The sequence below is a fragment of the Spea bombifrons genome, chromosome 12, assembly GCF_027358695.1.
Source record: "Spea bombifrons isolate aSpeBom1 chromosome 12, aSpeBom1.2.pri, whole genome shotgun sequence".
NCBI classification, from domain to species: Eukaryota; Metazoa; Chordata; class Amphibia; order Anura; family Pelobatidae; genus Spea; species Spea bombifrons.
In genome coordinates, this window is record NC_071098.1 from 1,890,582 (window position 1) to 1,915,277 (window position 24,696).

A 24,696-nucleotide genomic window follows, 5' to 3' on the forward strand; every position below is an offset into this window, starting at 1 on the left:
TCCAGGTCAAATTGTTGGCTCCAGAGATCGTTATGTTTTCTTTCCGAAAACAACAATTTCAAAAACTGAACACCAACATTCTATCTTCCGATGTCCAGTTTGAAATCAGTTCCCTTATATATTTGGACACGTGATGGAGATTTAGGAATTTTATGGTTGAGGCGGCGCTGTAGGCGTTCAGAGATTTTCACTGACCTGCTGAGCTTTCTGTTCTTATCTCTGCTTGGTTATGGGGTAACGGGCATATAATAACCCCCCCCTATCAGATATATAACCCATGGGCAGAGGGCAATTAACAAGCAACGATTTCCTTCCCCAGCACTTATAACGGACACTTAATGAATGTTATACAATGCGGCAGGATTTGCCAGAAGATACCCTCCCTGCACCTGTCTCTCTCATTACCTGTTCATACCCCGCACAGACGTGAAGCGGGCAGTGCCCAGTAACACACCTCTAGTGCTCGTCTCATCCGTCATATCTGCAATATACAGAGCTCAGATGGCAGATATAATGAAACGCAGAATGCTCTGACAGCCTCGCACGTTGTCCTGCCAGACCAGGCATCCCTGCCCAGAACTATTAAAGCCGGTCTCTGCAAACCCAGAACGACCTGCCAAGCCGGATATCAGCCTACAGCAGGGCTTGGAAACAGCAACCCAGCAGCTGTTTTAGTGCAACTCTAGTCACCCTTAGCCAGTCTTTGGCTGACCTTTGGCTGGTGAGGCAGTTTCCATTCCACTTATAAGCCTCTAGATTGTAAGCTCCTTTGAGCAGGGCCCTCCTCACCTGTTTCTGTAAGTCACTTGTTATGTTATATACTACTGGTTATGTCTACCTTTTGTACAGCGCTGCAGAATATAACGGTGCTATACAAAACAATAAATAATAATGTTAATAATAACCAGCTGTGCTTCCTTTTACTGAGCCCTGATAAGTGGAATATTTCACGGCCCATTATCGTGTATATTAACTAGTTGCATTCAGAAAGCTGCGGTGTTCCACTACTATACACACATATATATATATACGGTATATATGAAGCAGAGGTCATCATAGGCTATACTGAACATTTGTAATACTTGTGTGAGCCCCATGTAATGCCCATCACTGGGTATTCTGACTGCCTCTACGCCATAAGGAGACAAGGACCCCAATACCCCTAAGCGTGAGCTGTATCACTGTTTTACCCTAATACAGGGTACATCAACAATATGGCCTGTGGGGGGCAGTGTCCTACACCGGGCTTCCTTCCTCTGCTCCATGACATGTAATGTCCTCTCTACCCTTTGCACAGCGCTGCGGAATATGATGGTGCTATATAAACCAATGAATAATAATAAACACCTCTTACATAGTCCCAAACCTTGATTTCTAACTAGTGCAGGACTCGATGCGTTTATCCAAAATCGCCCTGGTGACAAGCGTTCCCTAATAATGTTGGAAGACAATTTAGTTAACATGCTCAGCGCGTGGTGGCCGGGGACGTGGTTTTGTTCCATCGTCTTCGGTGATTTTATTACATCGGACGCCTGTATTAATGAGCTGAGCTTGAATTTTCTACCTTTGTAGAGCGTATAAACGGTTCCTGTCACCAGGCGTGTGAAGACGTCGCCGGCAGCTGTTGGGTTGTCTTCTAGTTTTGTAACACGCATTCTTTTCATCTTCACAGAGTAGCAAATAATCCCAGGCTGACGCTCTCAGGCCGAGACCCGGTATTGGGGAGTTTGCCTGATGTGTGGATCGACCTGTTACTGTGTCTCAGCTTCCTGGGGATCTGGGGGATCTCCTTTACTTTGTGGGGCTGTCAGGACTTTGGGGGTCTCGCTGATGTGTGGGATTTACACCCAAACTCCGACAAACATCTGTGAGCCAAGAGTTGGATTCTCCTTATAGCAGAAGAGGCGTTTGCCTTGGGCTACGTCTTCTGAAGGAGGACAGAGATGGTGGTCAATGGTAGCTCAGTGTTCTCATTCTAATAAAGAATTTCCATAGTTATATACTTAACAGAGACCGGCAACGTCACTCCGCCATCTGGCATTTAAATAATTACTGCTTTGTACTAAAACCTCCTTTGTTTTGCAGACTGAGTCTTTCGAAGGGATGAAGATCCTTCACACCCCGAGGCCATCACAGAACTTTCATCCAAGCCGACAAACAAGGACAATCGGGAAAATACAAAATATGATGAAAGTACAGCAATTCACACTTTGGATTCTACATGTGAATATTTGATGCAGTTTGGTCAAACTTCTGAAACAGCTTCATGGAAAGATTAGCCGGCATGAGAGGAGCGCAACTTTAATAAAAAACTATTATATGAATATAACTTTCATCTATTTCAGTTATTCCGACAGTACAGCGTTTCGGTGTGTGTGTAACATGTTATATTGATATCATGTTACTATCCCTGGCATTAGAATCTGATGGTTCTCGAAGGAGGACGTCCAAAAGCTACTTATCACATGGCCGCTGTCCTTGTTGGGGCCGCTGTGATTCTACTTTAAATCTCCCTATATTGCGATACAGTATACATGGTGTGTACAGGGGAGAGCCAAAGGTTAGTGGCGCCTGGGTGCAGTGTTACTTCAGGACCCCCCCATAACTAACACACAGATTCACTCTAACACCATATACTTACACATGCATACACATACGCTCTCCCTCTCCTCCTCTCATTAACCCACTACCCAGTCTCATCCCTGACTCTCTAACACTATACACCGGCCCGCCAATAACACCATATACTAAAACCCACATACACACATGCTAACACCATACACCATACACTAACACACACTCTAACACCATATGGTTACATGCTTACTATAACACTATGCACATATAGGCACACACACTTACACTAACACCTCAGTTACTGCCGTGCACCTGTGTATGTATGGGTGCGTGTGTATGTGTATATGGGTGTGTGTGTATGTGTATATGGATGTGTGTGTATGTGTGTGTGTATGTGAGTGTGTGTGTATATACTCACGTAGGTAGGAGTGATGACTCTATCAAAGGACAAGTCTGCTGGCGGAGATGATTACTTGGACGGATACCGCAGGATCCGCCAGACATTAAAACTAAATAATAAAAAATCCTAAATTGTGTAAACAGAACCCACTCCCTGCCGGCACCAAACGGGTTTGTCTTCCAGAACTTTATTACACACTTTTTATTTTTAAAACACTTTTGTAAGTAAATAATAAATAACTGCGAACAAAACTATAATATCGCTATTGAGTTCTTAAAAAGTATTGAAAGCTCCAATACATCCTTTTCTCTATAATTAATGTGGATTTTTATTACAATTGTCCTTTGTTTGAGCAAAAGTTGCAAAAAACATAAGCATTAAGAAATCTTTAAGAATGTCCCAGGAGACGGCTAGAGTTTTTATTTTTAGTACTTTTAGTACATTTACAGAATTTTTAGGACTGGGCCAAGCGCTTCCCCCCAAGCGGCCACCGGCCTCCAGACGGTCCGCTGCGTGCCTTTAAGACACGGAGCGCTGGGATATGATTCCCGCAATTAATCACAACTGCCGAGACATTGGACGTCTGTCGGTTCAAAACACCTATGGCTGCCGGGTGCGGGTGACGCAACCATAGAAGCCAAAACTATTTTTTTTCCTCGATGATGGCAAATTATTGGCGAGTAATATAACCCGAATTGGGCAATTAACGTGAATTACTCCTCATTGAAAATACAAAGTTGCAAAACGGGGACATTCATTGTTGGCGGTGTTAGCGCAACGCGCCGGATCCATCACTTTAATGTGATTTCATGAGCTATTTACTGCTCTCCATGAGTTAAGGCGCCCGCGCTGCGCCAGCGGATTTATACGGAGCGGTATTATTCCAAACGGCCAAAAGAAGTGCGGCTGGGAGCAGATCCACCAGTATTTTTATGTAACTTTCTGCCCTGTTGCGGGGTATTTGTGTAACTGATTGGGGGCATTTAGAAGAATAATGGGGTTTATTTACCCCGTTTAATTTATAAAGCCGTTTCCTGCTGTTTCTGTACACATTATCGGGGCTTTTAGGGGAGTAGAACCCTGCAATCCCCTCATACCCAGCAAACATTCTGACCTCCTGAGGGGCATCAGGGGAGGAGAGAGGGGCATTGGGGAGGAGACAGGGGGGACACAGATTGGTTTTGGACCCAAAGAGGGGCTGGCCAAACCCACAATGTGGGTTGTGTTATTGACAAACTAATTGTTGATCCCTAATAATAATAAATAATAACAATAAAAATAATAATAAAATAACTTTATGGTAAGATGAGTACTGGGGCAGTTAGGATGGCACAGTGCTGGGTACAGGGGCAGTGAGGCTGGCACAGTGCTGGGTACAGGAGCAGTAAAGAGGGCACAGTGCTGGGGACAGGGGCAGTAAGGAGGGCACAGTGCTGGGGACAGGGGCAGAGTGGGGGCTCGCGGGCTGCAGCCAATCACAGAGCAGAGGGGCGGGGCTGCGGCAGCTGAGGCTGACAGTGCGCTGATCAGAGCAGTCTGCGCTTTGCTGGATTATAGCGACCCCCGCACCGTGCAGCCGGGACCCCCGAGCCTGCCCGGACCCCTGCCCCAGCCAGCATGGACACACTGCCGGCCAGGATCATGCACTCGCTGCCCTGCCTCATCATCAGTGGTTTGGCTGTTCTGTGTCTCCTGCAAGGTAAGTCTTACCCCTCTGCCCCCAATGTGTGAGTCTCTGCAGCCCCCCGAACCTGCTATCTGCACCCCCTCCCCATTCTGTACTGGGTACCCCAACCCCAAAGCCCGGCGGCAGAACCATCAGACAGGAGAGGTAAAGCACTTTAATAATGATGCTCTCCAGGGTTTGGGCTCTCCCGATATATCACGACATGACGTGTAAAGCCCTCCAGTATGCCCCAACACTGCAGACGCCTGGAGCTCACCCCTGCTCTTTGGCATTTAGATTGCAAGCTTCGTAGAACAGGTCACCCAGTTGCCACTGGCAGGCACTTTGCTCTGGCTTGGGGGGGGGTGCAGACCATACACCTTCCTTACAGGATTCCAGAATCAGGGTCCTGAAATGCCCCCCTAATATGTCTGTCAGACCATTGCAGTTCCAGCACCAGCCACCTCCATGCAACTGCAGCCCAGCAGCGGTAATGGTAGGGTTAACCAGGATCCAGGGCTTTGCAGATGCATTGCATGGAGTTAATTGGGCTGCCTATGGCCCCCGCTGGGTTAATAGCACTGCAGTGCCAACAAGCTCTGTGCCTAATGCCCCCCCTGTATCCAATTAGCTGTATCCCTGGCATGCAAGGGGTTAAATAGCCAAGCTGCTTATGAAAGACTTCTTGTTTGCTGCTGAGATGTTTACCACCCCCCCCACCTACCAGGCTGGGGGGCATCTCTCAATAATTGGCAGTCTGGATGGAGACCCCCTTCGGCACATCCTGCTCGCCTGTGACCCTGTCTTGTTACCCATCTATTTACCCCTGAGAGTTTTTGTTGTACCCCAGATGATCAGAGTGTTTGTTAAATTGTTACCTTGTAGCATCAGGATGTGTTTGTTTCGGTTACAATGGATTCCTTGCTCCACGCTCAAACAAAGGGTTAATAACAGGGTACCTGTTGGCTTCCAGATCTGGGTGTTTGCCATTCGCCGCCCCGTGTCTTTAATTGCCCGCAGGGCACTCTCTTACCTGCCTGTGCCTGGAACGGCATCCGTGTTGGCGGTTGCATGTGCGTTGCCTGCGCTCGCTGCAGACGTTGCGCCTCCGAGCTGCTGGCATCTGTGTTCGGAATACTGAGTTATTGATTTGGGATTCCTGTCGGCATCTGGAAAGTTGAATTGATGGTGGCACCAATCCACGGGGCAAAAGGGCGCGATATTCCGGAACCTCGCAAATAGAATTCCATGTGCACACGTTGGTGTCAATCCCGTATATTTTCAATTATTCCTCCCCGCTCTCTAGACCCTTCCCTAATCCTTCTTCAGGATCAACATTTTATATGTTATCCTCTATATCTCAGTCACCTCTTACTCAACGTGCATCGCTGTGCCCCCCGTCTCTCTCCCTCTCTCTCTACATATATGTACAATAAGGCGCATGGCTGCAGCCTCTACATCACGCATGACACGGCGAGCCACGCGTGGAAAATACTTCCAAAAACCTGCAAATCGTGTAATAAATCTATTTGCCCAATTTAACACCCGCCGCTTGGTGCAAAAACAGGGGGCAGGATTGAGTCTGACTCGTCGTGGGGGGTAACAGGGGACACGTGGGTTTTATTTGCGAAAATAAACAGCAAATATTCGGGGTTAATTTAGGCTGATTGGCGCCTGCATATTTTTTTGGTATTTTAGCGTAATTTATTCAAATTGATTTAAATGATTTGGTTTAATTAAATTGATTTAAATTTATTGATTAAATTAAATGGTTAAATTAATTGGTTAGCAAAAAAAACAACAAAAGGCTGAAAAAAATTAAATAAAAAAAAATAATTAGGAATCCATCTAATAGGAAATCATTTAAAAACATTGATCACAACCTGATATAAATAAATGGATTTATTTGCAGCTGATTGAGCACAGGTGGGTTACTGATGGCTCATCTGTGCTCAGCCAGTGATTGATATAGGACCCGCGATCGGCCGATGAAGCTGCCGCCGCCGTCAGCCTGTGATCTGCTTTATTAAATTACTTGCTATATTAAGCTTAGAAAAACCATAAGTTTGAAGCTCCATTTAAACGGTGCGCTCGGTGCTGCCTCGCGATTGGCTGATGGCGCGTCAGACCCCCGCGTGATTTAAAGCCCGTGTATCTGCAGCATTGGAACATAATAACATTTCCACTTTGTTAGATTGTCAGCTGTACACGCGTGTGTCACGGATAGATATTCCCTTTATACAGCGCGTCACGCTATGGGGCTCGTCCTGCTGCGGAGCGAGTGGATTGTAATTTGTGGTGCGGTGCGTCAGTCACGTCGCTTTTTGTATAGTTGTCACCTATAGTCCATAGTCCGTGGAATTATTTAATGTCTGATGTCAAGGATTAGGATGCCAAATCCCATTACCCAGGGCCAGCACATTGTGAATTGGTTAGAATTAAATGGAGCCGCCAATCCGTTCTGTGTTCGTTTTTATTTATATATAGTATGGTAAAGTTGCTCAGATCTCTAAAGAGGGTAGTCACTAAGTGGAACAGCCTCCCAGCAGAAGTGGTAGAGGGTAATACAGTGAGGGTATTAAACATGCATGGGATAGACATACGGCTCCTGAATCTAAGACGAGACCAACGGCTGATTAAGGTTTGAATCTTTATAGCGGGAGAAACGAGTGACTAGACGGGGGCCGAATGGGGCCGATGTTCTATGTTTCTAAAGAGCCCCCCTGAGAATACCCGGTCACTCTCTGGGCTCAAGTTCTGACATTGTACCCCCTTACCCAGCTGCCCCCAATGCCCCACGGAAGTCCCCCCCCCCAACCTCTCTTCTATTTACTCCAATGACTAACCTTAAAAGGACCCAGTGCCGGTATCACGCGTGTCCAATCCTCATGCATTTAACCCCTGTGTTCATTTATACATGTATGTAACATGTATGTAACGGGCACCAACAGCCTTTTTTCCTATAATAAGAAAACGTGTCATTTTGCAGAATATATAAAAATTTCCGCCGGCGCATTAAACTGTCTCTTTTTGTGTCGTATTAAGGTTTGTTAAATTCTCCGTTGCATTTATTAGATATTATTAGGTATTTTTACCGAAAACATTCACGCTTCCATTATCTGTCGCTGGCACATATTTCCCATCATGCTCCGGGCCTCCTCTGCCCGTACGCTCGTTTTTATACTTTTTGTTCAGTTTTTTTTTTTTTTGTGCTTTTGTGTGAATGGTTTTATAGCCGGTGCATGAATTATTGGGGGGGGGGGGATATGTGTGCCCAAAATGACCAAATCAGAATCAGCTCCACGGATTTATCAAAAATTATTTGTTAAAATTCCCTTCCAATTGAAAAGATTCTTTATGATGTCATATAAATTGATTAATGTGAATGTTTTATTTGCTGACGGAGACGCTTAATAAAATAATAATAATAATAATAATAATAATAACAGCTTAATGAAAGTTCCTGGTTTTCCCAAAGGTGTTCTGCAGCAGCAGGCATGTTTTCCAGCCGGGTTAGCCGGCCCGGGGGGGTAGATTGTCAGACCATAGACTTGTCTGAACTTGTGGGCTGATCCCCAGCTGTGGTCGATTGTATCAAATCATTAATTGATCTGACTTTTCTCGAATGGGTCGCAATGATACGTCAAAATAATAGAATAGTCAGAGGGTTAGATATAATGTATGGAAGATTCAAATTACAGAGTGTTAGATAAGTGGAACAGCTACCCAGCAGAAGTGGTAGAGGCTTCACATTTCGAACTTTTCTCCAGATCTCTGATATGCTTAAAATGCTCAAGATTATTGTAGCGAAAATGTTCGGACCCCCCGGAGGGGTCCCCGGGAGTCGTCACATCCCCATAACTTATCTGCAGTGATCTGGCGGTTAAATCACACGAGTTCATCCGTGGTGTATAAACCGCTAAGGAGAGACATCGAACGTGGAAACAAGAAGCTGCTGAAAGGATCTAACGTGATCCCGACGCTGTACAGCGCTGCGGAATACGATGGCGCTATATAAAAAATAATAATAATCTTAAGTGGCCGCTATCAACCAATACATAAATATATAATTATATCCGATGTGTTTTGCCATTACACATAAGAATTGCCCCAGATCCTACCCCGCACTGGCAGGGTAGTTGGCTGTATGAATACACAAAGATGGTCCCAGGTTGATGGAACCCGGTATTTCCATTCCCTGTTGATGGGATTGAACGCTCTGTATTCCAAACGCCATGAATTCCGAAGCGCCGGATGTTTTTGTGAAGAATCCTCTGTTAGGGGACGTTGTGTCATCTTTTAAAAGCCCATAGAATTGCCGGTTGCCCCGGGAGATGCTCGGGCCTTGCATATATTTTATCCCAGCTGAATGAATGGAAAGGTCTGTGAACCTCGTAACCTCTAGTTTTCTCTCTTTTCTCTTATAATTACGTTCCTTCGTTTTTCACACTTTCAGAATTCCTTCTCCCCACCTGATCTTCTTTGCCTTCCTGTTTCCATGACTCTTCGTTCTCTGCGGTCGTACCTACGACCTACCTTCCCATCTTCTCTAATCTAAACAAAACATGATCTTCTCCAAGTTTCGATTGAATTAAAACATCTCTGTCCATAAACCCTGTGGTTTGGAATCGGTTATTAATTATAACCGCTGATTATCTCCTGTTTTAAGGTGAAACGGCATTTGCTTTTCCAGCAGCCGCCTGGCATTGAGCACTAAAAGCTCAATCATCAAACTACGGTATATCTTGTTCTTTTTAAATATAACGTTCTGTGGATTCCGTGTACAATTCTAGATTAACCAAGAACTCTGCCCGGCTTTAACCTTTTGAGAATTATCCTTTCGGGGTTTAGAAGGGGCATCACTCAGTGACGTGGCGAGGGGCGCATGCTGTTTGCTGTTGGGCATGATGTCATTTCTTTCGTTTCATATAATGAACTAAAAGGTTTCAGGTATTCTGTCTCAAATGCAAATGCCTCCTTCCACCCAGATTTCAGTGTATAGGAATTTTACTTTTAAAACGTGGCCTACAAAGAGCCGTAGAGGGTAACGCATCTTTTTTGTTTCCTTGTATCAGATTAAAGATATATTTTTTAAAATATTGCATTTTCCCTTTTTAAAACATTTCTACATTTTGTCCCAAAATATAATGTTTTCAGGCAGCTGCATATCAGCCATTTGTATGATTCTCGCTCTGTTATCTGATCCCCAATCTACTAAACCCCCCAACTCCTTATCATACTGCCTGTGGGGAACCGTGGAATGGCTCAGTCTTAATCACTCAATTGGACACTCTGACTAATGAAAGTCTATGAAGGAACGGACTTCATTAGCATTGCCATAAAGCATCAGCTCAGTGCGGTGTTTGAGCCCAGAAAGTCACCTAAAATATCACATGACTGACAGCAACGGCGGCTCCAGGTCTGCAGATAAAGGGGGTTTATTGGAACAAAATTTGCTAAAACCAGGTCAACACCGACTGATATTACTGTATACAGCGCTGGGGGTTATATTACTGTATACAGCGCTGGGGGTTATATTACTGTATACAGCGCTGGGGGTTATATTACTGTATACAGCGCTGGGGGTTATATTACTGTATACAGCGCTGGGGGTTATATTACTGTATACAGCGCCGGGGGTTATATTACTGTATCCAGCGCTGGGGGTTATATTACTGTATACAGTGCTGGGGGTTATATTACTGTATACAGCGCTGGGGGTTATATTACTGTATACAGCGCTGGGGGTTATATTACTGTATACAGGGCTGGGGGGTTATATTACTGTATACAGCACTGGGGGGTTATATTACTGTATCCAGCGCTGGGGTTATATTACTGTATACAGTGCTGGGGGTTATATTACTGTATACAGCGCTGGGGGGTATATTACTGTATACAGCGCCGGGGGTTATTACTGTATACAGCACTGGGGTTATATTACTGTATACAGCGCTGGGGGTTATATTACTGTATACAGCGCTGGGGGTTATATTACTGTATACAGCGCTGGGGGTTATATTACTGTATACAGCGCTGGGGGTTATATTACTGTATACAGTGCTGGGGGGTTATATTACTGTATACAGCGCTGGGGGTTGTATTACTGTATACAGCGCTGGGAGGTTATATTACTGTATACAGCGCTGGGGGTTATATTACTGTATACAGCGCTGGGGGGTTATATTACTGTATACAGTGCTGGGGGTTATATTACTGTATACAGCGCTGGGGGTTATATTACTGTATACAGCGCTGGGGGTTATATTACTGTATACAGTGCCGGGGGGTTATATTACTGTATACAGTGCTGGGGGTTATATTACTGTATACAGCGCTGGGGGTTATATTACTGTATACAGCGCTGGGGGTTATATTACTGTATACAGTGCCGGGGGGGGGTTATATTACTGTATACAGCGCCAGGGGGTTATATTACTGTATACAGTGCCGGGGGGGGGGTTATATCACCGTATACAGTATTCTATTAATACAATATTTTTTTCTTTAAAAACTAATTACAGCAGGTATGTTATTTTGTCTGCACCCCAGAAGCCGCAGGGCAGGTTCTCGGATGGGGGTAGAAATGTTATTCGCCTACGCGATAGTGTTGGATATTTGTCGATCCCTTTAAAGTTTGAGGGCTGTAGTTTACATTCTGCAGAACTCTAGCGAAACCCTCTGCACGCCGCACGCTCTCGAATGCAGCAACAAAGTATCTGCCACTCAGCCTCGATGCGTTCAAAGCCGGCGTAGATGCTTTTGAACCCAAATCGCATCCATCACTGAAGGCTCTACGCCTTTAAATCACAGCACGTTTGAACCCGCGGTCCTAGGAGAATTTGTTATGATCCGTATGAGGTGGGTCTAGTATTTAATGACTGTGTATGAAGCTCGCCGTTAACACTTCGCTGCGGGTTTTTTGTTAACTTCGGTCGATTTAGCGAGCGTCGCTCATTAGGAGTCCTTTAAAAATGTAGCAGCTTTTATTTGTTTTATTTACAGTATTGATCAGGTATTTGTTTCAGAGGAAGGTGCAAATTACTGGCAAAGTCTTAATTGCGCATTTTAAGCTTCGTTTCAGAAAAGCAATTGTAACAAATACAAGAAAAATCAGGGTTTTTTTGGTTAAAAAAACACCGACTAATATAGAACTTCCAGGTGACGAAGACGACGGTCAGGAGGACCCAAGGACTGTGCGAGTCGGAACGTGGATGGGGTGTTGGGAGGCAGCTGGATATTAAAAATCCATTTGTTGTGGGTCTGGAGCTCCCATGATGCTTGGATAGCTCCAAGGTAAAAAATAAATACATCTCTTGATCTATAGCTTTGGTCAGGTCTTTGAGTTGAGTAGAAAAAGTCATAGTGATACGTTATGTGGTGTCAAGAATTTTTCAACCTGGCATCAAAGATTTCCCAATTCCCATCCCAGCTGCTGTGACAGGGCAGGTCGTGTCTCGGCATGGACAGGCTGGAGCTATGCCAGAACCAGGACTTAAGTGAGACCTTCAGCAGATGCTTTCCAGTGTCTGTCTGTCCATGCGCGGGAGACCTGCGTCCATCCAGAGAGACTTAACTCACTGGCTCATTCTACCCCTTCTTGTGCCTGGTTACCCCCAGGTTACCCACATGTCACATCCACAAGAACAAGGATGTTCTAGCTTTTGTGTTAAACTTCCCACTCTTGGGACAAAATGTTAGCACGCGATCTATCCGGCCATTTGCTTTATCCTCTGGGTGCAGCTCAATATCCCGCAGCAAATAAGAGTAATGAGAACAAGGATTAGAATAATAATGGATTCGTGTACGCCATTTCTTTTTCCATACGATCACCTGGCTAGGAGTTGATGAGCCTTCCCTGGGTTTATAGGACGTCGATAATTTACAGCGTAGGATATGCTGGTTGTTTAATGCAATTTGGATACACGATATGTGTTTGTGGACAGTCTTTTAGAGAGTGGTGGTTATACGGCTGTCCTTAAGAATGGACCTGCTGCTGGTCACCTTCTCATCCAAGGAACCTCTCACCTTGCGCCCCACCAAGAAGCATAGATAGTTTTCTCAAACTTCTAAATATAGAACCTTCTGTCAGATCGGCCCCATCCGGCCCCCATCCTAGTCTGCGTGTTTTTCCTGCTGGTCTCGTCTCAGATTCAGGAGCTGTATGCCCATCCCATGCATGTTTAAGCTGAATAAAGCATTGGACCTTTGGTGACTCTGAGATATTTGTATAAAACAAACCCCTCGATCCTTTAGCGCGGAATGCAGAGAAACAAAGGGTTCGAGAAACCACCGAGCTACTGTTTGATTTTCCGAGATAGGAAAAAGAGCCGATCTGTGCCGCGCTCGATTTTCTGTTTTCTTTGGGATATTATTGTTTTTTCTTGATTTGTTCTGAACATTTTATCCCTGGATCAGCCCGATGAAACAAGACTCTATCTGAAAGGAAAAAATACAGATGCCAACGAGAAGAGAAGATGTATCCACCGTCCATTAGCTACATAGATCGTACGTCTAGTACAGCACTTAATTTTAAATATTGAACCGTGTGGCCCCAGCTTCATCTTCAGTCCGTCCATCGGGGCAGGTACCTGCCGATACGCCGCCGAGGTCCGTTTGCTTCAAACACGCACTTAACTTGCGTTCTTTAAAATTATTTTTATGATTATGTATGAGGTCTGCAGAAAATAAAAACAAGGTTACGCAACATATGATGAGGTCCTAATTGCATCGAAAAAGAGCGTATTCAGGCTCTATAGAGATGTTTATATTAGAAAAAGGAATGAACTAATTATCCGGTTACATGCTGGGTTTTATTCCTGCAATTATTGCCGGTGGTCTTTGTGTCTTAAAGCCGCAGTGCCACTCAATTAGAAATAAGTGATGGAATAATAATGCTGATTGAGCCGTCTAAACCATGTTAGAATCATGCCTGTGGGCAGCATCAGAGTTAAATACCGTGGGGAGAGGTGAACCTCCCGGGGACTTTGTGTTTCTACTCTGTACTAATTCCCTCCACATCAAATTAGCGGATGAAATGTATTCACTGCCAGGTAAACGTTACATTTTCTTTCTCAAAACATAGAAACAGATCAGATCGGCCCCATCCAGCCCATCTAGTCGCCGGTAAGCATAGGCAGAGAGAGGCACTAGATCCCTGCAGATACGGTGAGATAGAAGGGCTAGATCATTGGCAATTATGGTGAGAGAGAAGGGCTACATCATTGGCAGGTATGGTGAGAGAGAAGGGCTACATCATTGGCAGGTATGGTGAGAGAGAAGGGCGATATTATCACTGCCCTACCAAAGAAAAAAGAAACTGACCCAAGGAAGTGAGGGCATCACTCAGAGATTCCAGGTCAAAAATAAACATAATGGCAACAAAGTAGCCCAACTTAAATCACTCAATGATCGCCTGCACATGAAATACCAGGCTGTTAACACTATCTATTATTAATTAAATCAAAGTAACCGAATAAATGTTTTCATTTAGTATCAGAATAATATTTTTTTTAGAATAATTATACAAAACAGTTTAATGGTTTTTTTGTTTGTTTTGTTTCTCCAAATGTTACATTTTATTGAAAAACCTTCCATTATTGTACATTTTGTCATAGCAGAAATTAATATGCAAAATGAATACAACATTCAACCAAGGATGAGTTTATTGGTTTTAGGAAAATGATCAGGTTTTGCTGGTTTCACAAACGGTTTGATTACTAAATATTGTTGTGCACCTTGGCGAGGGTTACCTTGACATCCCGCCGCTCTGTGCCAGCCTTATGATGCATTTTATGTGGGTTCTAAAGTGACGCTGGTCTATCTGTTTGCAAGTTTTTATGTCTTATAAACATCAATGTTTAGGTGGTTTCCTCTTTTTCGCTTTAGTTTGATGACGTTTTGTACCCTAAGTTCCCGATGATGATTGATACGGTGTATTGAAAGCATCCGGCAAGAGGAAGGATGCTGCGAATGTTCCATAATGTGAAATATTAGACGTTCTGACCCGCGATACTCCTGTGTCTTTGGCTAATTATGGTTATTGATCATATTCCTATAAATAGTTTGCTATAACTTTGATAGACCTCAGAGTTTAAGATGATATGCAGGTTTTTCCCTTAAACTGTGTGATTTACAGTTCTCACGATGAACCCGATAATTCCTTCTGCTTTGTATCACTTTATGGAACCTCTTGGCCGATGTAGATATAGCCGGTACGAGTGCGTACAATGTTCCTGCTTATAATTTGATAAATCGCTAAACAGTAGTATCCTATAGAGCCTCCTGATTCCGTCATAGAGCCGAGCTGGCAATTTGAGTGGATCACGGCGGTGTTTGTGTAAAATCCATACCCATTTTAATCTGCGCAGTGACAAATGGAAATTGGATTTTGGCTTGATCCACAAAGCAGAATTATTTATGACTGATTCACGAGGCTCTGACCTGCAGCGTTGGACTTAAATCTCATTTATTGGTAGTTTTGCTCTATTGAGTATAGGCCATATTGTTTGTGTAATTTAAGTGTGTGTGGAATCTGTTTTTTGTTATATACCGGTACATAATTGTCAGAATGCCTTAAATATCTAACAATGATTTCAGGGTATGGTGACTGTTACATATTGGGGGGAGCAGCTAAATAACAATTCGATCATGTGACGATTTGTGATCTTAATGCATTTCTAATGCACTTTGTCTCAATTGCATACGCTATTGAGCAATTTCCATTGCTATCTAGAAAACATACTTTACTGAGAGGGTGGTAGATCAGTGGAACAGCCTCCCGGCAGAAGTGGTAGAGGCTAATAGAGTGAGGAGATTTAAACATGCATGGGATATACATACGGCTCCTGAATCTAAGACGAGACCAACGGCTGATTAATGTTTGAGTCTTTACAGCAGGAAGAACAGGCAACTAGACGGGGGCCGAATGGGGCCGATCTGCTGGCGGGTTCTATGTTTCTGTGTTTAACAACCTTTGTAAATATCTGGATTCCCAAGGTTCTGCTTGAGTGTTGATATGATAAAAATGATTGAGCCATGAGATCTTAATTATATCATATATGGTAACATGAAGCTTTGAACGCATCAGCCAAAGCACTTCTATGTTTTTCTATTATTAAACAGGCAATTAACTATTCATAGTCCATGAAATATTAAATAAGTAAATGGTGTTTTGTGATTGTTATGATACGCAGCAATCACTGGTGTCCTGCTTACATTGCGTGGATCGCTGGTAAACTTTGCCAAATGCTAATGAATGCAATCAGGCTCAATGTGACTATAATTTAGAGACGCGGACTCGTATTCTGAATGCAGGGAAAGAACTGAGGCTGTTTTAAAGGGGCTGTAAGTGCATTAAATATGCGGGTCAAAGTCCATATCAGATGGTGTTTTAATGCGTTCTGTATAGCATGATGCTGTGGGATGTGTCTGCAGAAGTAGTTCAAAGCAGTCTACTTTGAATTCCAAAACTTTTTACAGTAATGTGTCTATAGAGTGCCCACACATCAAGCCAAATCAGTTTGCAATGCACAGGCATCCCAATGACCCTATCTTTTTGGTCTATTGACTAAGAGGTAAAGTGGTCAGTTGAGTTAAGGGTTAACTTGACTGGCCAAACTTAACTTCAGTCGCATGATAACAAGGGTTAGGGTCACAAAAACTCAGAGATTTACAAACCTGAAAGTTGTGTGCGAGTGCCTGCGACTTTCAATTGTGCCAGTTACGGGCGAGGGCATGCAAGATGTTCAATGTGAACCTGCATGCCCTTGCCTGCAACTGGCACATTTAGAGAGAAAAATGAAAATCATAATGCAAAAAATGAAACAAAACTATTTACAAAGGCAGTTGGAGAGCAATGATGTTTCCTGCCTGCAAGTGTAGGCAATTTTTTTTTTTTTAATTTTGAAAGCGCTAATTAGCGTTGTCGTTGGTAATTTAGAAAGTTGGACTTTTGTTCAAATCTTGCTGCTGCAAACTTGCATATTTTGCCAACTCGCAAGCGCCCATACTTTAATGAATAGACCCGTTTGTTACTCCTCCGGGGTACTCAGTCTAGTCCTTGAGGTGCATACACGTTTTCAGGATAGCAAGTAAAGCTTTGCTCAGCGATGTACATTGTTAATTCTATGAGAACATGTTAGGTTTAATGGAAACTGCCTTTATGATACAATTTCATTATAAGACGTATTATCCCGTTAACGATAAATTCTGTTTACAAATATCATCCATTTGCATTCGCACTTGTTTGCCTCCACCAACGCACTCTTACATGCCAATCAGTGAATAGGCTACCTCCAGAGGTTCTGATAATGGCGTGTAAACAAGCACTTATCATGTGTCACTTGCGTGTTCCAGTATAGGGCGACAATAAGCTTAACGTGAGACTCAAGCCGGGTGTATTTTAATGTCTCTTCCTTTCTATTCACGCTGTTTAACTGAAGTGCTGTTTGTGACAACACAACAAATATCGCAAAGAAATGGTCGTCTCAGGTGCCAAGAATTACCGGATTCCCGCAAGGTTAATTTGTTGCAGTTTTTGTAGCAGCTCATCATTCTTGCTCGGCGAGCGTCACGAAGCGTTAGCTTTGCAGCAGAGGCAGCAGGGGCAAATTCTGCAGGGGTATACAGGATCGCCTGGGGCAGGAATAAAGCTGTTCTAAATAAAATAAATAATTGATGTCTGGGCTTTTAAGATAAGAGACCAACAGATTAGAATTGAGATATGGCTTTTATTTGATTTATTTGCTTTTTAACTTGAAAAACATCTTATAATTGTATATGTAGGGAATGTTTAAATGTTTGCTTGTTTTAGAATGATTGTGATAGAATGAGTGGGGTTTATAAACTATATATCAATGTAATTACCCTGTATCTGCATTATGATTATAGAATTTACCCGCACATCCGTCCCATCCGGCCCCCGTCTAGTTGCCCGTTTCTCCTGCTGTAAAGACTCAAACCTTAATCAGTCGTTGGTCTCGTCTTAGATTCAGGAGCCGTATGTCTATCCCATGCATGTTTAATACCCTCACTGTATTACCCTCTACCACTTCTGCTGGGAGGCTGTTCTTTCACTTATCTACCACCCTCTTTCTAAAGTAAAATCATTAACATTATATATCGTGCCAAAATAATGTAAAGATTCTGCTTTTTGGTTTGTTGGCTCTATTTGTGACATCACCAGGCTGCCCGATATTTAAATTATTTCAAAGCCCGTACAGCAGGGGATTTAAATGGAGTGTAACCGGAGGGTCCCTCAGTTTCTACGACCCCCATGGTCCTCCTGTTGGTATTATTCACTCTCCAATAATGAAGATTCATGTGATTCTCAGCCGTGTGTCTCAGAGCGCCGGCGCTCGCAGAAGGTGATACGTCTTTGGGAACCACGCTGCGAATATTGGCTTACATTGTGCGCCGAGCCTGGCGCGTATCGATTGGAACTATCAGAGCCGTATGGATTTCTCCGGAGTCTGGCACGGTTTTGCATTTGTTTTGTTGACAGCTATGGCGACTTGTGACTGAGAATTCACTGAAGTGTCTCTGAAGCGGAGAGTAAGATTCGGAGGACGTTATTTAAGATGACCCCCTAAAGCCCCGAAGTGCTGCGCTATTTTGACAGAACACGGGAAAATGGCAGCTTTTGCAAGATGTCAAGAACTTTCTGTGCCGGCGCCCGTCCCCCCAGAACATGTTAACAGTCCCGAAGCAGCGACGCAGATGAGGTCACTGTCATTATGAAACGAGATGTGCTGTGAAGGGAAACGTGTCCAGATTAAAGATCACGGTGGAGGCAGAAACCTGTCTGTCTGAGACACCTGTCTTTTTAGGTCCTTCTCTATCTAAAGCAGGGAATAAAAAAGAAATAAACATTTGGGGAGAAAAAGCTCTTTTCTGCAAATGTTTTAACAATTGTTTAACAATTGTACGTTACAAGAAAGAAAGCTCTGTAATTCCTATTTATGAATTTGATTTTTTCTTTAGAATTTGCTGCTAGTTTTCCAGATTTTTTTTTTATATTTTGACCATCAAATCAGTTTTTAAGATATTTTGCATGTCGATCTGCTTTGAAAAAAAATGTTTTTATCTCATTTTGTTCCAATAAATTCTCTTTATCTGCAGACCTGGAGCCGCCGTTGCTGTCAGTCATGTGATATTTTTGGTGACTTTCCCGGCTCAAACCCCACACTGAGCTGATGCTTTATGGCAATGCTAATGAAGTCTGTTGCCCCATAGACTTAGTCAGAGTGTCTGACTGGGTGATTAAGACTGAGCCATTCTATTGTTCCCCACAGGCAGTATGATATGGAGTTGGGGTGTTTAGTAGATCGGGGCTCAGATAACAGAGCGAGAATCATACAAACGGCTAATATGCAGCTGTAAGTATACATTATATTATTGGACAGTTTTGGGGGGGGGATAAGCGTAATATGTTTTAAAAAAAAGTATTTTTAATCTGATACTAGTAACAAATCATAACGAGCATTAAACTTTAAATGATGCGTCCTGCTTCTAGAGGTACATCACGACCTCTAGAAGCTTATTGCAGGTTAGAGAGATCAGACGGACGGAGGTAAAAGCAGGGGGCTCGGGATAAATCTGTGACGGGTTTTACCGAATCAGGCTGCGCATGATACTGTTGATAAAGAGACTCTGAACTAATAATTCTTCATAAGTCTGGAACATGGCGCTGTGTTCTCAGAGATCTCACTCGCCCATAATTTTTCTATTCGTCTTTATCAAATTGTCTGAAAAGCGTCTTGCTTGAGAAAGGACACCTAATATAATAACACAGGAGTGAGGGAACTTTCTGTCGCTGGAGAATTGGATCTTGTCCTGCCGTGGCATGTCTATTAGTCACAATGTGACACGTGACGTGCTGATGTCACAGAGACATTCCGGCGGGATGCGTCGCTTCTTATCGATGGATTATGACTAATTTCATGCAGCGCACAGACGGTATTCACATACAGGTGTCTTTTTTTAAAGCAGATAGATTTTTTTTCCTTTTTTAGACTTTTTGGGAATTTATATATTCTTTTGTTATTTACGTCACATATTTTGACAAGGTCACCCAAGAGTGACCAACACAACAAAAAATCCAATGAAAAACATCCAATGTTGGCCTGCATGCGCCATAACTTACTGGCTAACATTTGGGGTTGGATTTCCAGTTAAAGATCAATAGGTTTCAGGCACGTATTATGAACATAGAAACCCAGAACCTGCTGGCAGATCGGCCCCATTCGGCCCCCCGTCTAGTCGCCCGTTTCTCCTGCTGTAAAGTCTCAAACCTTAATCGGTTGTTGGTCTTGTCTCAGATTCAGGAGCCGTATGTCTATCCCATGCATGTTTAAATCCCCTCACTGTATTACCCTCTACCACCTCTGCTGGGAATCTGTTCTGCTTATCTACCACCCTCTCAGTAAAGTAAAACTTCCTTCCATTCCATCTCAGCCTCTGACCCTCTAGTGTAGATGACGGCGTCTTGTTGTACCATTTCTCCTCCTTTGAACCCGTCAGTCACTTTCTTACACGTTACAGATGGGGTTGTTATTATCGGCTAAGCCATGTACTCCGCGTGCGTCTTTATTACATTAATGATTATTTTATTATTTATTAGCCGCGTACAGGATAAAGGTGTGTCGCTTCCACAATAACCCCGTCTGCGTGAGAGCCCGTTAAGCATTTAAATGCTAATTACAAGCAGGGTTTACGTGAGGCCTCAATAAATTAGCGCCTGACATTATTGCATCGAGTGCATCTAATGTACAGACATAAATCCGTCACTCACCGAGTCTGATATTCCAATTTTCTTTGCTGTTGACAGTTCTCTGACATTCCGTATCTAAATTCCCTGCTAACGGGAGGATTTACGATAATGAATTTCACCCGGAGATCACTGCGGATGAGCAGAGATGGAGGCCGTTACCGGTGTGTCGGGATGTATTGGAGGTTAAACGGAGCCGAGCGCTGGCTTTGGAGCCCCCCCGACACTGCATGCAGCGGCGTAATCGCAGGTCATGTGTATTCATTGGGAAGCAGGTGTTTTATGAAGCATATTCTGAAGATTGTATCACCGTGTTACATTATAACACGAGCGCTGGGGCAGGGAGTTCATCTAATATGTAGCTTTTGCGCTGTGGATTGGCATCTACTCTCGAATATTGAATTTCCAAACTAAGCAGGCATTCCTCACCTGCCCAGCAGATGGCGCAATTCTCATGCCGGGTAGCAGTGACGCACACCTGTCCAGAATATGTAGCATAGGAATGCCTAAATGTCATATTCATGGTGGCCACTTTACTTTGAGTGTGCATGGCCAAGCGTACCCAAGAGCTAGCGTTCTTTTTGGATGCAGTCTGCATATTAAGTGTATTGTAGACAAATGTTTTAATGAGACCATTCAGCCCCTGTTTAACCTCCTTAGACAAAGAAGATGAAATACATAGTCCTAGTAATCTTGAAATGTCAGAGCCTTTTAATGTAACATATATATATTAACATCTACTTTTAAATAGAACCCTTGGATAAGTGGAAGAGCGTTCCAGCAGATGTGGTAGAGGCTAATAGAGTACATGGGATAGACATACGGCTCCTGAATCTAAGACGAGACCAACGACTGATTAAGGTCTGGGTCTTTAAACCAAGAGAAAGAGGCAGACTGGACGGGGGCCGATCTGCCGGCAGGTTCTAGGTTTCTCTTGTGAGAATATACACCCTGTGCTGGCCTTCAATACGCAGATATTCCTTAAACGTTAAAAATACGTTCTTGACAGCCTTGCTTTGCGTAGCGGAAGACTCCTGTGCGGAGTAAGTGGATTAAAAGACCATTATTGGTGTGGAATGGTCTAAACAATGAGCCGAGGCGGCCGAGTAAGGATGCCTTGGCGGAGCTGTCCGTCTTTATTATGTGCTGGCGACATATCATCTGGATTGATGTGCAGGAGGCTGGATCCTATAAATACAGCAATATTGCTTAAGGAGCCCTACGGGGATGCTTGACCCGGACAGTTCCCGAGTATGGTGGTACTGGTACCTTTTACTGGACCAACATACGAGACCTCAGTGATCTCTTCCTTATGTTCATTTCTTGCTTTCCTGTTGGACTATAGATAAAGGGCATTTATGATCGGTTACTCCCTAATAAGGATCTATTGTTTTGAGGACCAACACTTTGAAACGGCGAATATGGAATCCATCTGGCAAAGCGACTGAGAGCCGCGTTTCTGATACAGACGCTAATGAATTATGTAACCGTGCAGTTCGGCTTCTTCTTATCCTTTTTCACATCAGGGTTTGCCGCCTGTTTGCCCGTTTCCATTAATGGATAATATCCAAATCCCTTTTATACAGTAACCCTCGGTATTTGTTGTGACGCTTGACTCTAATAAGAAATTGTAGACGGCCGTTTGTAACAATGTAGCTAAAACCGTCCCCTTAACCGCCGCGTTCCTCTCGGCTCCTTCACGCGGAGAGAATTGGAGAGATTAGCGCTCGGAACGAGGGTGTAATGGAGTCTTAGCATCCACTTCACGGGGGTCGGGACCCCGCAGCCACCCGCTCTCTCCATGTTTATTTCCCACCTGAATACTCTATAAATAGTAGATGCGAAATGAATTTTCCAGCAGTCATTATTAGCTCCCCTGACATCCATTAGAGAGCTTGGAGCTCTACAATAACTAATGACAAGAATTTATGTCATTAGCGAGAGGGGACGGGGGGATCGGCGCAGACAGAGCTATAAACATATACAGGAAAAGCAGGCGTTTGGTGGAGGAGAAGAAGCTGGGAAAGGAGGAGCGTTAAAGCCTCTGCGAAGAGGGAGGAAGAATACGACCCAATTCATTGCTGCAGTCGAGAATTTCACTGTGATTTCAATTTTCAATTTACCTATTTGTCACCCGTAATTACGCTCAAATGTACGCGCTATACAGACTGCATGCGAAGAGCGAGCGGCCCGCGAGCTTGTTAGCGATTCCGGCAGCTGCCGTCTTCTTTTCATTTCTCGTTTTTCACACTCTGCTTCTATAACTGTCTCTTCTTTATTTTTTTTTCCTTGCGAGGACCTGGTCTCATCTCTCGTTCTGTTTTTCCATCCTCCATCTCACATTAGTTTTAATTAATTATTTGTAGTGCATTCAGTGTTCGCACATAATAAACATTACTGATGTCGCCGTATAAATTCATAAGAGATATAACGCCGCGTCACAGTTTGACGGAAATATTACTCAGCTCAATAAGACAATAATTATCTGAGAGGCAGGAACCTTTTTCTTATTGTTTCCCCCCTTAGCTGGGATCCGTTCACTACAGTTTTGGTGGATTTATTCAATTTTTTTCAACTTTATTACTTCTCTCATTTTCTCATTCTCTTGTTTAGCTAGCATGTGTGTTAGTGTATGGTGTTAGAATGTGTGTGTGATATTAGAGCGCGCATGTGTAAATGTATGGTGTTAGAGCGAGTGTGTGCATTAGGGCATGATGTTAGAGTGAGTGTGTGTATTAGGGTATGATGTTAGAGCGAGTGTGTGCATTAGGGTATGATGTTAGAGTGAGTGTGTGCAAAAGGGTATGATGTTGAAGTGAGTGTGTGCATTAGGGTATGATGTTAGAGTGAGTGTGTGCATTAGGGTACGATGTTAGAGTGAGTGTGTAAGGACGATGTTAGCATTGCATCATGAGTGTGCATGTTAGTGTATGGTGTTATAATGAATGTGTGTGTGGATGGTATTAGAGCGAGGATGTGCAAATATATGTTGTTAGAGCAAGCAAGTGTGTTTGTGCATGGTGTTAGTACGAGTGTGTGAAAGTGTATAGTTTAAAGTAAGTGTGTGCATTAGGGCATGATGTTAGAGTGAGTGTGTAAGGACGATGTTAGCATTGCATCACGATTGCGCGTGTTAGTGTATGGTGTTAGAGTGTGTGTACAGCAATACCCACATCTAGTACAATCTTCTTCTCATACAGTGTGTTGGAACTTTGGGCCAAATGAGGACAATCCAATTCTGAGAACAAAGGAGAATGTTCTATTGACTTCTCATTCCCAGTCAATATTTCTGTTCTAGAACCCGACACTCATATTAGAAATACCTAAAGATCTCTGACGCCAGATGATTAATACACTGTATGCTTCTCATCATAAAAATATATGATTAATTAAGCCGGATACAATAGTTGCTTTCAGAGTCAATAAAGGTTACATGAAAGATTTACTAATTGGGAGCGCGACGCCGTGCACCACCAACCCTGCACATTCACACATTTTATACGACGAAAGAATGACCTTTTAGCATCGAGATCTTTAGTAGCAGTGAAGGCAGAATCAGCCATGCTGAGGTTTCATGGGAGCTGTTAGGATTAACAGCAATAAATGTGAGAGTGATGGGAGTTATAGAACAAAAATGCTGAATGGTGCAGAATATGCCTCTGGTGGCCATAATAAAATCCCTGCAGTTAAAAGGAAGGCTGTAAGGAGCTATTATTTGTTACAGGTTCTGCCGTTAAATGCCCCCCGTGGTGCAGGTGTAATGCTTTTTTATGACGTAACCCCAGGAGGCTCTTTAATAATGACAGGTCTGAAAGAATGACGGTGATTGGTCCACCTGAAAAACGTGTAAACCTGCATCGAGAAGCTCTAATTATGTGTTATAACAAAACATAGTGAATGTATAGATCAAAAGTTATTTGATGGGTAGGTTTTTCTTTCTGGCAGCACTTTCCCTGTGTGGTGGGAGTGATAGTGCAAATGGGTTTGCACGCAGAATATCTCACGAGTGCTCACAATGCATTGCACGGTTGTTTTGCCGCTGCTTGCACGGTGCAAGTAAATATGCAGCGATTAATATTTACGCAAGGCAAAAAAAAAAGTGAAAATCTGTGTAATTATAGGGAAAAATCTCTTTGAATTGAGGCCATACATTTTGTTTCCAAAAAATAAATAAATAATGCATTTTTGCCATAAATGTAAATCTGGAACAACGAGGGAAAATGCTTCTCGTGCAATCGCGGCTGCTTACAGTAGAGCCGACAATGCCCGGATCTTTTGATATGC

At 43.4% G+C, this 24,696-nt stretch overlaps 1 protein-coding gene across 2 annotated transcripts in view; it reads left to right on the plus strand.

Moving 5' to 3' along the window:
- Positions 1-4,533: 4,533 nt before the first annotated feature.
- The window catches only part of LOC128470698 (protein CEPU-1-like), a 275,403-nt gene continuing 255,240 nt past the window's right edge, over positions 4,534-24,696 (plus strand). The window contains exon 1 of one of the 2 annotated variants that reach the window (XM_053452605.1): positions 4,534-4,676. In XM_053452605.1, the coding sequence (XP_053308580.1) occupies positions 4,595-4,676 (82 nt within the window). In that variant the 5' untranslated portion in view covers positions 4,534-4,594. The remainder of the gene's footprint in view (positions 4,677-24,696) is intronic. The other variant, XM_053452606.1, reaches the window with a different exon arrangement.